The sequence below is a fragment of the Enoplosus armatus genome, chromosome 12, assembly GCF_043641665.1.
Source record: "Enoplosus armatus isolate fEnoArm2 chromosome 12, fEnoArm2.hap1, whole genome shotgun sequence".
Classification (NCBI taxonomy): Eukaryota; Metazoa; Chordata; class Actinopteri; order Centrarchiformes; family Enoplosidae; genus Enoplosus; species Enoplosus armatus.
The window spans coordinates 11734386-11747127 of NC_092191.1; the positions used below are offsets into that span (position 1 = coordinate 11734386).

General features: G+C 41.0%; 1 protein-coding gene across 2 annotated transcripts in view; it reads left to right on the forward strand.

Annotated features, from left to right (window-relative positions):
- tp53bp2a (tumor protein p53 binding protein, 2a) overlaps positions 1-4654 on the forward strand; it is a 28778-nt gene extending 24124 nt beyond the window's left edge. For both annotated transcript variants that reach the window (XM_070915806.1, XM_070915807.1), the window contains 6 exons: positions 419-1272; positions 2116-2253; positions 2425-2558; positions 2842-3008; positions 3131-3330; positions 3429-4654. In XM_070915806.1, the coding sequence (XP_070771907.1) occupies positions 419-1272; positions 2116-2253; positions 2425-2558; positions 2842-3008; positions 3131-3330; positions 3429-3470 (1535 nt within the window). In that variant the 3' untranslated portion in view covers positions 3471-4654. The remainder of the gene's footprint in view (positions 1-418; positions 1273-2115; positions 2254-2424; positions 2559-2841; positions 3009-3130; positions 3331-3428) is intronic.
- Positions 4655-12742: the final 8088 nt, after the last annotated feature.

Consider the following 12742-nt stretch of genomic DNA (forward strand, 5'->3'; position numbering starts at 1 on the left):
ATCTTATTTTAACAACGATAAAGTGCAATATTCTTCTGCTTTTCTGGTGTTGCTGACCTGAGACAACTCTCACAGGCTGGTAAAGTCAGGTGGCATGGTTGAATACAGCATCCAACGATTAATTAGCAAGATGATTTTCATTTTGTTCTCACAAGTTTAAGGGAATGTGGCTCCATCAGGTAATTATCACGCTATAATACTTTGGTTTGTGTATTTGTTGTTAAAAAGTTTAAAAAATCTGTTCCACAAAACTGACAAGTTACAAATCAAACGCAGCAGGGAAAGGAGCTGTGAAATCAAGCCAAGAAAGTAGTTTATACAGTAAGTGATAGAGATTAAATTGGGTTATTCATTCGATAGTGGTATTATCTCTGTAGACATTTCAGTCTTAACACTTGTTTCCTGTCTTTGTTTGTAGTGTACGGTAAACCAGTGATTCCCAGTGGCTCCCAACATCCAGAGAACCCTTATGTGGACCGCCGCTCTCCTGCTCTAGAATCTGAGGTAGACCACAATGGAGCCAACATCGTGGGTCCCAGCCCATCTGAGGGTCCCCAACCAGAAACAGAGCGCATCCCACGGCCCCTCAGCCCCACCAAGCTGCTTCCCTTTATTTCAAACCCCTACAGGCATCAGAGTGATGGTGACCTGGAAGCCCTGAGAAAGAAGCTCTACAATGCCCCAAGGCCCCTGAAGAAACGCAGCTCCATCACAGAACCAGAGGGTCCTGCAGGGCCCAACATTCAGAAACTCCTCTATCAGAAGACCACACTGGCAGCTATGGAGACCACTGTGACTACACCAACCACTCCCGCTTATGCTGGTGAAGCAGAGAAGGCGGCAGAGGGATCTGTGGGGACGCATGTTCCAGGCCCTCTGAGTGGTGCAGAGAACCACCCATCAGAGACGGGACAGACTCTGGAGGGAGGACAGCTCCCATCTCACATCCCAGGTGCTAATGTCCCAGTTCCAGCACCCGCTGAACAGACCAAACCACCTTCAGCAATCCTAGAGAGGGAGGCCATTATCCCCCCTCCTCCCCCATCCCACCCAGCTCCCAGGCCAGATGACGCTCTTTTCCCACCTCCACCCCCTGCTGGCTTGGAGGATATGGTGCCCAATCTGCCCCCTCCGCCTCCTGAAGGCTTTTTGGAAGAGTTCCCCCCTTACCCACCACCCCCTTACCCCAGTGGAGCAGAGCAGGACAGCTTGGGAGAGGACACCTTTAACATGAAGGCCCCTGAGGTCACTGGCCAGGTCACTCTGCCACCGGTATGAATTGCCATCTGAAACTGCTGAATCACAATTATTATGTGGCGCTTAGTTGTCTTGTTTGTGGGGTTTTTTACAGCTGTAAAGATCAGTTATGTTGAGTGATATAAAGGCTCACTGCAGTCCCGAGTTCACGTATAGATTCCCCTTGTTTGCTTTTGGGCTACATGTGTTTTTAAATCTCCTCACATGTTTGTTTGTCAGTTCCACAGGGGCAGGTCATGAGTTACAGTTAGTGCTCATTCTACTTTTTAATGACCTGCTGGTTAACAGCAGTGACCTGGCCTGCTGTTATATAATTTGATAATCCTTATCAAGTACTTCTATTGTTCCTGGAGAAAATAGGCCTTATTCTGCTTACACTAAGCGGATATACACCCCACTTTCCCCTATTTACTTAGAAGCATTCTGTGTTGAAAATAAACACCAGTTTACATGTTCTTGTTGTTAAGCTCTTAAGTGGGTTTTATTGTGAGGCGGTAGGTTTTACCCCTAAAGGGCAAACCAATGAGAAATCAGTGTTCTGACCCATTTGTGGGTTCTCTCCTTTTGTCACGTCCATTTCAGACCCATTTGGTTGCATAATCATGGTTTTAGAGAAATGAATTTGTTTCTTAAAGCTTGTGCTGATAAACGGGATTAGCAATGCACTTAGAGCTGGAAAACAAGTCCCTCCTCCGCTCTCAGTCCAGATTGAACACAACAGAGAGTGGACGCTCAGCAGAACAGACTTCAGGATGAGAATCTGCAGTCTCACAACTTAGATGTACATTTCTCTTCTCTGTGTTGTAATGGCTGTTTTAAGATCATTTGTGTGATACACGATCATGATTGTGTCTTTAGGGAAAGAGGACCAACTTGCGCAAGCCTGGCTCTGAACGCATCGATCACAGCATGAGAGTGAAGTTCAACCCACTGGCTCTGCTGCTGGACTCCTCTCTGGAGGGAGAGTATGACCTGGTCCAGAGAATCATCTATGAAGTAAGACATTTTCTCCACAACAAACATTTTCGACAATCTTTTCTGCTGTGTTCGATGGCTGCCATTGTATCATAGAAGTTTAGATTAAGAATATCTAAAAGTCAAAAGTCATTATATTTATTATGAAACTGAGTCTGTCTCCCTTCGCTCCTATTAATTTCTCATTCACAGGTGGAGGATCCCAGTCAGCCCAACGATGAAGGCATCACTGCTCTACACAATGCTGTCTGTGCCGGGCATACGGAGATTGTCAAGTTTCTGGTTCAGTTTGGTGTCAATGTCAATGCTGCTGACAGTGACGGCTGGTAAGTTCAAGTTCACTGCTGACACGGCTGATATAGAATTCTTGCGTCCTAACTGTTATAATTAGTCTACACTTTAAATATTTAAAACTCAAATCTGGACAACTGTGAACATAATCCTGCAGTAGCTGAGCTGTTTATCAATAGAAACCTGAATGTAGTGGCTCCAACTGAAGTCACCAAATTCCAGTCATTAACTTCGATATAAGATTCCAGTCTTACTCTATAGTGGTTATTGTTTCTCTTCATACTTCTCATCTCCCTCTCCCCTTTCCTTCTAATACAGGACACCTCTTCACTGTGCTGCATCCTGTAACAATGTGCAAGTGTGCAAGTTCCTGGTGGAGTCTGGCGCAGCAGTGTTTGCTATGACGTACAGCGACATGCAAACGGCAGCTGATAAATGTGAAGAGATGGAGGAGGGCTATACCCAGTGCTCTCAGTTCCTCTATGGTCAGTGAAAGCTATTTTATTATTTTTCATATCTTTGCCGTATGTTTTGCATGCCATGTTCCTTTACTTTTTCTTTTCGGTGCTGATTATTTTTCTGTTATCTTAAATTCGTCTACCCTCAGGTGTGCAAGAGAAGATGGGCATCATGAACAGAGGTGTGGTCTACGGTCTGTGGGACTACAATGGTGAAAACCCTGATGAACTGCCGTTCCGTGAGGGAGACTGCATGACCATCGTCCGCAGAGAAGACGAGGACGAGATCGAATGGTGGTGGGCACGCATGGGCGACACTGAGGGTTACATTCCCCGCAACCTCCTCGGGGTGAGTCATGAGTCACTGAAACTGTAATGGATAATGAAGTGTGTGCGTTTTATGTACAAATGTGCATTGTTGACATGTCCTCTGATTGTCTCTAACAGCTCTACCCCAGAATAAAGCCAAGACAGAGAACGCTGGCTTAAAACACAAAGATCCCTACACACTCCAGTCTGCCAGAACTTTCCAAAACACACACACACAGGCTTTAACAGACTGGGGACAAGAAGGACACTGCTGAAATGAAGAGACAAGGACAGACCAAACGATATGAAGGATCAACTATGAACTCTCCCTGGCACTTTTTTCTGTATGTACAACAGAGGGATTCTCCCTCACTTATTTTTCCAGACCACACTGTGTACTGTGTACTTAAGACACGATTGGCATTGTTTTTCCTTTATTCCACTGTTTTTGTTGTTTTTGTAATTAGTGTTTGAAACTATTTCTACAGTGACAGAAGCTCAAATGTTGGGATGTAAATGGAACAAGCAGTATTTTTATTGCTAGAAAGTGATTTTTACACTTTTGAATAGTCTTTTAAAACTTGTTTTCTTGGCTACTGGTTATTTTCTAACACACTTGGGGGCTCGACATTGCTTGAGATGAATGAGTGGATGATGATGATGATGCTGATGCTTTTGAAATGCTCTGTTACCATGACAATCTTTGGGGGCTTGTTTCTCGTCATCTGTGTGGAGTGACTGCGCCTCTGTATAACTGCACTGGAGGTGTGAAGTTTCCGCTGTGACCACCACTATTCTGTTGAAACAAAATGAAATGATTGGTGGAAAAAAAAAACGGTGATGAAGCTTTTGATTGATCTATTGCTGTTCATTCTGTGGTCTATGATACCCAGAGAGCCAGTCTGCTTTCCAGCATTGGCACATGGTTGAGATGCCATAGATCCTATGTATACATGTATTTCTGTCACAAAAACTAGTGAAATATTACTGTAGAAATTATATTGTTATGGACTTTCAAACTCTTAAGATGCCCTTTGACCAAGAAGGAGATGTCATGCAGTATGAATTTTAATATTTTATTACAGCCATTTCATGACAATACAGTAATGTAAGAAGGCAAGCCTAATACCAGAAACCTTGACTTTTTGTAGTAATCAGTAAGTAATTTCTAAGTCAAATCAAAAAATCAAAATACAAAAAAAGATGGAACTTATACGTTATGAGTTCCCAAAACTCAACTCATCACATATCTCTGTCAATGCAGATGTATTTATTTTTGTTATCTTTTTTCTTTAGCCCCTTTGTCAGAACTATAACCACAAATGTAGTATTTCAAACATTTACAATAAAATACTTTGTACCACGTTTATAAAGTCTTCTTGTTACTGGCAACAAATTCAGACATTTACCCATTTACATTTTCTCATTGTGATAAAGGTGAGTAGACGCCTGATTGTTTTTAAACTGAATCTAGTAAATGTGTGGGTCGCCATGCATATTATTTTTCTACACAATGTTTGCTGCCCTCTGCTGGACAGAAGATGGTGCATTCACCTCCCATAGCATTAATTCAGACATGTGAAGGAGTCTTCGGTGGGAGTAGGCTATAAAATATGTGAAGCTTGTTGTATAAGTCACATAGAACATAAAATTTGATTCAGGCAGGCATGAAAAACGATACCTGAGCATCTTTTTTAGTACCACAGTGCTGTAGACTCCACTGAGCTTCCAGTTTGTGCAATAACTTCTACAGCAGGAATAGATATCAGATGTCGGAAGTATATTTTGGGCAGGATGATAGCTTGTTCTATTAGAACACTATTAAGTATTTCATTTGCGTGAGAGAAGTTTATTTCCTCCCCAGAAGTTATTTTCTCTCCAGAATAGGAAAACAACAAGCAGGCGAAAAGGGTGTTGTAATGGGAATGGCACGTACACAACTGAGTTTGACAAAGGAGAGCACACAGGATTAAAAGCATTTGAATCAGTACTTCAGCTACAACTGAGGCTAAAATAAGTTGATAAATGAGCATGTAAGTCTGTAGTGTTGATAGCTAAAACAAAAAGAGGCAAACAGCTACTGACATTGTAGCTTTTTGTGGAAACACTTATTGACTTCAGAGACCTTGAGACATTTCAATGAATCTTTCTGTATTTTTGGAGGGACAGTGCCTGGCAGCTAATATTGGTAAAGCATCTTAAGCTCACCCAGTTCCCACATCTATATTTCCACAACTGGTCTGGTGATTTAAATCACTGACCTTCCAGTCACCAGTGACACGTTTAACTGCCTTCTTGTCAGCTCTGAAGAAGAAATAACAGTTCAGGGTACAGTTTGGTCAAACCATTTTCCAAAGTCTGCAACTTGACAGGAAAACAGTAAGAGATGGAGTGAGTGCCTTCATGTTTTAACATAATTATTACAATTATGTTTACTCATCTTTTTAAAAAATGTAACATATGACATCTGTCCATGTACTACACAGTGTGTAAAAGTACTGAAACTGTAAAGTAAAAGTTTGTTTCATCAAGACATCAATACAAAGAGAAAATATTGAGCCATGATTTATTTTCTGGGTATTTCTGCATAATAGTAGGCATATGTGCGTCATTTGCTGTGATCAGTGTTAGGACAAACAAGATGCAGGTGTTTTTAATTACACAGGTGTTCCATATTGCATTAATTATGCTTCTGTTGAAGGCAGCATAAGCATTATTAACACTGGAGGTTGTTTTCTTTCCTTGATGAAAAAGCAGACATTGAAGAATGCTCCCGTTGATATTTTACTTCTCTGCCCCAAGACTAAATAATTGCATATTGCTGAACAATAACTTCATTTCCTTTTAATCACCTAGCTCAATATGAGAGCAAACTGCATTTTCCCGAACGGACTGTGGCAAGAAAATGAACAAATCCAAACAGCACCAACATGAATTACAGGTGAAAGATGATAACCTGAGAAGGAAATAACAGTAAGAGTAATTGATGTACCATGTTTGTCTTTATCCGTCATGATGATAATTATCAAACATCAGCATGTTTATCGGATGTACTGTTTACCATGTTCACCATCTTAGTTTAGCATGTTAGCATGCTAACATTTGCTAATCAGCAATAAACAGCTGAGGCTGACAATGTCGTTAGTTATATAGGTCATAAAGGACAAATAAAACTTTTGACCTGATGATGGCGCTGTATGAAAAGTCAAAGGATCGCTAAAGTTCCTATAATTCATCCTGAGATGGACATTTCAGTCTTAACCACAAATGTCAACCTCATGGTCGCGACAAACCGAGGTATAATGTTTACCATGTTCACCATTTTAGGTTGTGTTTTATCAGCTTCCTCAAATAACACAACATATGTTTAGATCCAGATACCTGTTGTTCAAAACAGTATAAACAATTAATGAACAATTAATTAATTAATTTCAGCAGACTGTGTTTTGTGCGCAGGTCTTCAGGTGCCACTGTTGCCATGGTAACCCGCGACAATTCCTCCATGAGCTCCAGTGAAGTTCCTCTGTTGTGTCCCTCTGAGAGTTGTATGGGGTTAATACAGTGTTTAAGACACAACCCCCTTCGCTGCACAAATCCCCCTTCTGAAATGCAGTATAGAGTTGAGATACAAGGCTGTATTCAACATCAACATTGCCCACTGAACATGACTAACTGCATTCATAATTGATTCATACATTCATAATGGATTAAAAGTTCTGTATAAATGAGAGAAGAAAGTCATACATGAAATGACAGATAGCCGCTGTCATTGATCTCTGCAGCACACTAGCATGAGCCCTTTGTGTTTTTATGAGCAGTGTGGAGCCCTGCAGGGTGCATGCACACAGATAAAGATCTGATCTATGCTGTTACTGTTGCCTTGTGCAATATAATGACTAAATTCCCATGTACATCCCCTGTGGGTATGCTGTTTCATTGGATTTGTGTATGTCTGGGAATAGGAACAGGGGAGAGTGATTGGGGCCAACTTTCCTCCCAGGCACCTTCATTAAGTGTTGAGCTCCTGTGTACATAACATCCACATTCACTGGGATATGAGATCTGCTGCACCATGAATCTCACCTAATCTACAAATGCAAAATATAATATTTTTCCCAGAGGGTCAGGAGGGGAGGCAGAGGGAGGCGAGGAAACAGATTAGAAGCCACAGGTGGAATTATGTCTGCATGTCTGAATGTGAGTAATGTGAGTCTAAAACCTAAAGCAAAAGCTACAGTGACCTCTTTAGTTTATGTTCCAGTCTTCTGTAAACCTGCAGTAAGCATATATCAATCAATGTTGACCTGTAAACCTGCAATTTTTGCCACTTTGGGGAAGCAGAAACAAGTCAACATTGACATAAAAGGTGATGATATGTCAATGTTGACAAGTTGAAATGGTGAACTTGTGAGTTCCTTACTGGAACTGGCCTCCAACTGCTGAGGGAAATATCGGGCTCTTTATCTGCTAAATGCTCCACTATGTTCACCAGCTAGTTGCTAACTGTGTCTGTCTGCCATTTAGCGCTGAGCAGTAAGTGCACAGTGGGTTTTTAGAGCTTTTTCTCTGAAAACAACTACCTTCTGTGGCCAAAAACTACACCATGAGAGCTGTGAGACTGAACCAAAACAGTAAAGTTGCAGGGCCAGCTAGGCAATGAGCTGGAACTCACTATGAAGATTCAGGGGGTAATGCTGTTTTCACATTTTCATTTGATACATTATTGTAAGAACGTTGATTTTAAAATATAATTTAGCTGGAAGTAGACGAGACTCAGTGGGAAAAATGTCTCGTGCTGCTGCAATCAAAATGTAGCAATATTTGAATCACATCTGGTGGGTAGTTTGCTTATATTGCCAGGCCACTGTCAGTCAAATCTGATCAAATCACACCTACACAGTCCTGATGAAGCCAAGGAGACTTTGAGTGTTAAACTCTTAATAAATGATACTTAAAGATGTTTCTCCTTTAACTTTGGCAAACGTAACAAACACTGCCACTGCCCCCAAGTGGGCAAAAAATCAGTTATTGCAGTTACAACTGTTAGATAATACCTTATAAGATGTCCCCCACAAACTTTACATTACTGTTGCTTTTTCAATCATGACTATTTAACGTTATCAAGAAAACCCTAAGCATTGAAATCAAGTTCCTTGGGGCTTTAAAGCAACAGTTACTGATTGAATTTACAAATCAGCATTAAAGGCCAATGAAATGCTGGAGAATCACATGATTTCATCTTTTTTCTCTCTGTCGGGAGAGATCAAAGCAACACTGGTTTCAGCCATCAGCAAGGCTGATTTTGTTTTTAGATTCAACTTCATTGTCATTGCGCAGAGTACAGATACTACAGAGATTATACAGAGATATGTATAGTTATATATAAATAAACAGTAAAGTAGATATACAATAAAGTAGACATACAGATACAGTATAAACAGAACAGTGTGTAATGAATACATTTTAATATTAACAGTATGAACAGTATGAACATGTGCAGCAGTTACAGTAGGCAGTGCAGGTATAAGTATAAAATATCTAGTGCAGATGTAAAAGTAAAAGTAATGCTAACGGTAAGACATTATGTAGCCTACATTATAAATAGGTGTGGTGTAGAAGTGTATTGTATGGTTAGAATATAATCCATAGTTGTTTGTAATGTTGAGTCTCGTCACTTTCGCAGTTAAAAAACAGGAAATTGAATGTATGTATGACTTTCTATAACGGCACGCCTGGTTGTGTGTAATTCCCTTGGTGCACGCTAGATGTCAGTGTGACGCCACCCCGCAGCAGTGGATGGGACAGGTTGTATCCGTGCACCTTTTTCACTTTGACTCATAACTGTAACTGTCCGTGCACGGGGCTGGAGCTCGTGATACACCCCGAAAAGAAAGTGAGACAGTGAACCACGAACCGTCTCCTCATCAAATAACTACGACCTGGCAGAAAGACAAAAGGGGTCCGGACTACCTGATTCAGAGATTGCTGGAGAACCCCCCCCCCCCACATCGCGAAGAAGTGAGGCGTCGCGGGAGGGCGGGCCACCTGTGACGGCAAATGAGTGGAGAGGAGCCTCGAGACAGTTAGTACCGTGTAACACTCGGTGGGTGTTTGTGTGTCTCACTGTGGGTATCGGCGTTTAAAGTCCACTTGGACTATCCCCAGCTCAAGGAAACGTCCATATCATCTTCGAGGAATTTCTACGTGATTCAGGTAAGACGTTACACGACCGTTGCTTAGATACAACCTACTTACTTAGTGAGTTTACCTTGATATCTGTGTTGTATTGTGGCACCTTTTATAGTATTTCTACAATGGCTCTACAGCGATAGTTGTGTAGTATGATTATTTTTAATATCCTAAAATCTTTATGACAATTATATATATATATATATATACATACAGATACAGATTCCACAGTTTCCCTGTGATATGTGTATAATATCTTCCTAAAATATGGGATAGTTTACGTCTCATTAAGTGATATTTGCCCCTCTGTAGTAGCCCAGTTCAGACAGGTGTCAGATATCACCAACTGAGGCAAGAACTGACATCATGAACGTGTGTAAAATTGGCTAATTGCTGTATTTAAAACACCCAGTGATCTATTACTATGTGCCATTTTACTGCATTACTGCGTTGTAACTCATCTGGGGCTACATTGGTGTGACTTTCAACACGTCATACATCAACGGGGATGTGGACGAACTGGGCAACATGCAAAGCAAAACTGCAGCCGGTGATTCATATGGAAAACATATGGCAAGATGCCAGCTGAGCAGCTCTGATGAGCTGTAAACGCACATTGATGATGTTGAAGGTGCTTGCAGAGCGTGATTGATCTGTTTAGATGTGTAATCAGCCATCTCCTGTCCAAGCTGATGGTCTTTGTAACTGTGATCTAATCACAGGGCATATAAGAAACCCAGCGAACCCGCTCATCTACCTGTTTAGTCTTTAAATATTCATGATATAGTGGAATAGTAAGTGGTAGGAAACGCTCGTAAGATATGCATTTAACATAAAGTACATTATTATTGTGTAGATAGTGTCATTGATGTTGTCTTCCAATTGTTATTTTTGATTACACCCTCTTCTTCAAAGGGTGGGTTAACTGTTTTTCAACTCATACCTTATTCAAATGTTGGTTTTGCTCATTTATAAGGCTTTTATAATGACTTCAGTATCTCAATGTTCTGCTGCAGCCTCTCATTGGTGTTTAGAACAGTCCAAAGGTGGCAACCACGATAGATCTTTATGAAAACAGGAAGCTCAGAGTGAAGTCATTATGATTCATCAATGAAAGGATGTATTCTCCTGGCTACATCTACACTGAAAACATACTATATGTTTATGCAATATTATATATATTATCACGTATGTTTGCACTCTGTGTACCTAATATTGTAATTCTGTTTTTCTGCAGTGTAATTTTACTATTCTTATGTCTATCTACTTTGTCTGTCTGTCCTGGAAGAGGCATTCCTCCTCTTCCTGACATTTTCCCTTTTTCCTCACCAAATAGAGGGTCTAAGGACAAACAGTGTTGCATGCTGTACAGACTTTGAAGTCCCTTGAGTCAAATTTGGGATTTCGGGTTACGTACTGTAAGTAAGACCATTTTAAGACATGCCTGAATTGACTGTAAGCCTCCTGTTTTCTTCAGTGAGATTGATCATGTCTAAACGTCTCTGTAGACCCTCAGAAACCATGAATGTTAGACTTTAGACTAAAGCATCGCCACATTTGGACTGCTGTTAAACTCAGAGAGAAGCTGCCGCTGAGTGGAAAGATTCTCACAAATAACACAAATATTCTGTGAGATTATGTTGTGCGCAATTACAAATGGTGGTAAACAGCATTTCAATAATATACTGACCGCACTTAGTTTTGTCTCTTTTGTCAGAATAACTCCAGTGTGAAAGGTCGGCTGAAAGATCCCAGTGTGACATTCACAAAGTGACTGTACAAAGTAGAAAAACAACAGAACAGAGTTCAGTTCAGTTGGCTTCCATTTGTCTGCCTCTGAGACAAGAGTGTTTTAAGGCAGTCTGCCTTGCAGTTGAAGCACAGCTCAATGGCTTTGACTGTAATCTTTTCTACTATTTGTAGCACACATCTCACACACACACACACACACATCCAACTCAAAACTCACAATTGTTGTCTGTTGATGGAGCTGTCACCGCAGTGCTCCAGTCTCTCCTATTCAGGCAGGTTTATAGACACTTTATAATTGCCTGATACAATCCATTTCCGTGAATAAATGTCACGGGACTGAGAGCTGGCAGCGAGATCAGGAGGAAGACAGATTAGGACGGTTAGGTCGTGAGTGGTAGAGTTGCTGTGATTTCCTCTGGGTCAGCCTCATTTTATTTTCAACGTGTCTCTTTCTACATTTTCTCAAAGTTTTGACTGGTGTGCTCAGCGGCCAATTAACAATTGAAAGCTTCTGCATTTAGGGGATCCGGGTTGCTCAGAGCAAGTCGGGAGTAATGGATTTTAGATGATAGTGAATTGGGAATGTCACAATTACTGGCTCTTTGGTCTGCGCTGCTGGACTTTCTGACAGTATTTTACCTCCTTGCTCGCTGCTTTATTTCCCCTCTTTCATATAGTGAAACATGTCAATCTGAAAAGACTCCTCTTCCTCTCGGGATTATAAGACCACATCGGGACCACAGTGACGGACTGACAGGCTGACTGACTGAAGAGATTAGACCCTGACAGCCCCATTTGAGTGATTTGGTGTGCATGAGCCAGATAAATTACTTATAAAGAGCCCCTCAGTGCACCTCCTCTGCCACCTTTTTAGGGGAGTTTAGACAAGGCTGGGAGGGCAATTGACACACCTTTACAGTGTATGACAGGCCTCAGGAGAGGCAGCACATCCTTAGAGAGAATGTGCGACTGAAATAATTGGTGTCCCCAAAGTATTTTTGCCATACTGGGAACAGGATAGAGCTGTAAAAACTTACAAAAAGTAGTTAACACTAGTGGAAAAAGTAATATTTCCCAAACGGCTACATTTCAGGAACTCATAAAAGGAGCCTCGCTTCCACTGTGTTTTGAGGTTATTTCTTCACACTTCGAAGACCATAAGGTAGTTTTGCATCGCATTTCAAAAGCATTTGGATTTATTTCCAACCTTCTGGCCATTGGTTTAATTTCACTCCGGTACAGTAGAAATATCCCTTTGCAGAGACCTGAAATCCATCACTGTGAAGATTTATTTGGCTTCACTTTTATCTCAAACTTCCTTTCTGTCAAAATATTTGCCTGCAGGGACGGGTTTTAAAACTCTTACCTGCCAATGTTTTTTGGGAAATCTGACATCCAAGACTTTAGAGTCAGCTGCTGAAAAGTCATGTTTTTAAGGCAAGAAACTAACAAATAATGATTATTTTATTTTTCGATTATTCTGTTGATCATTTTGCAATTAACCAATTAAT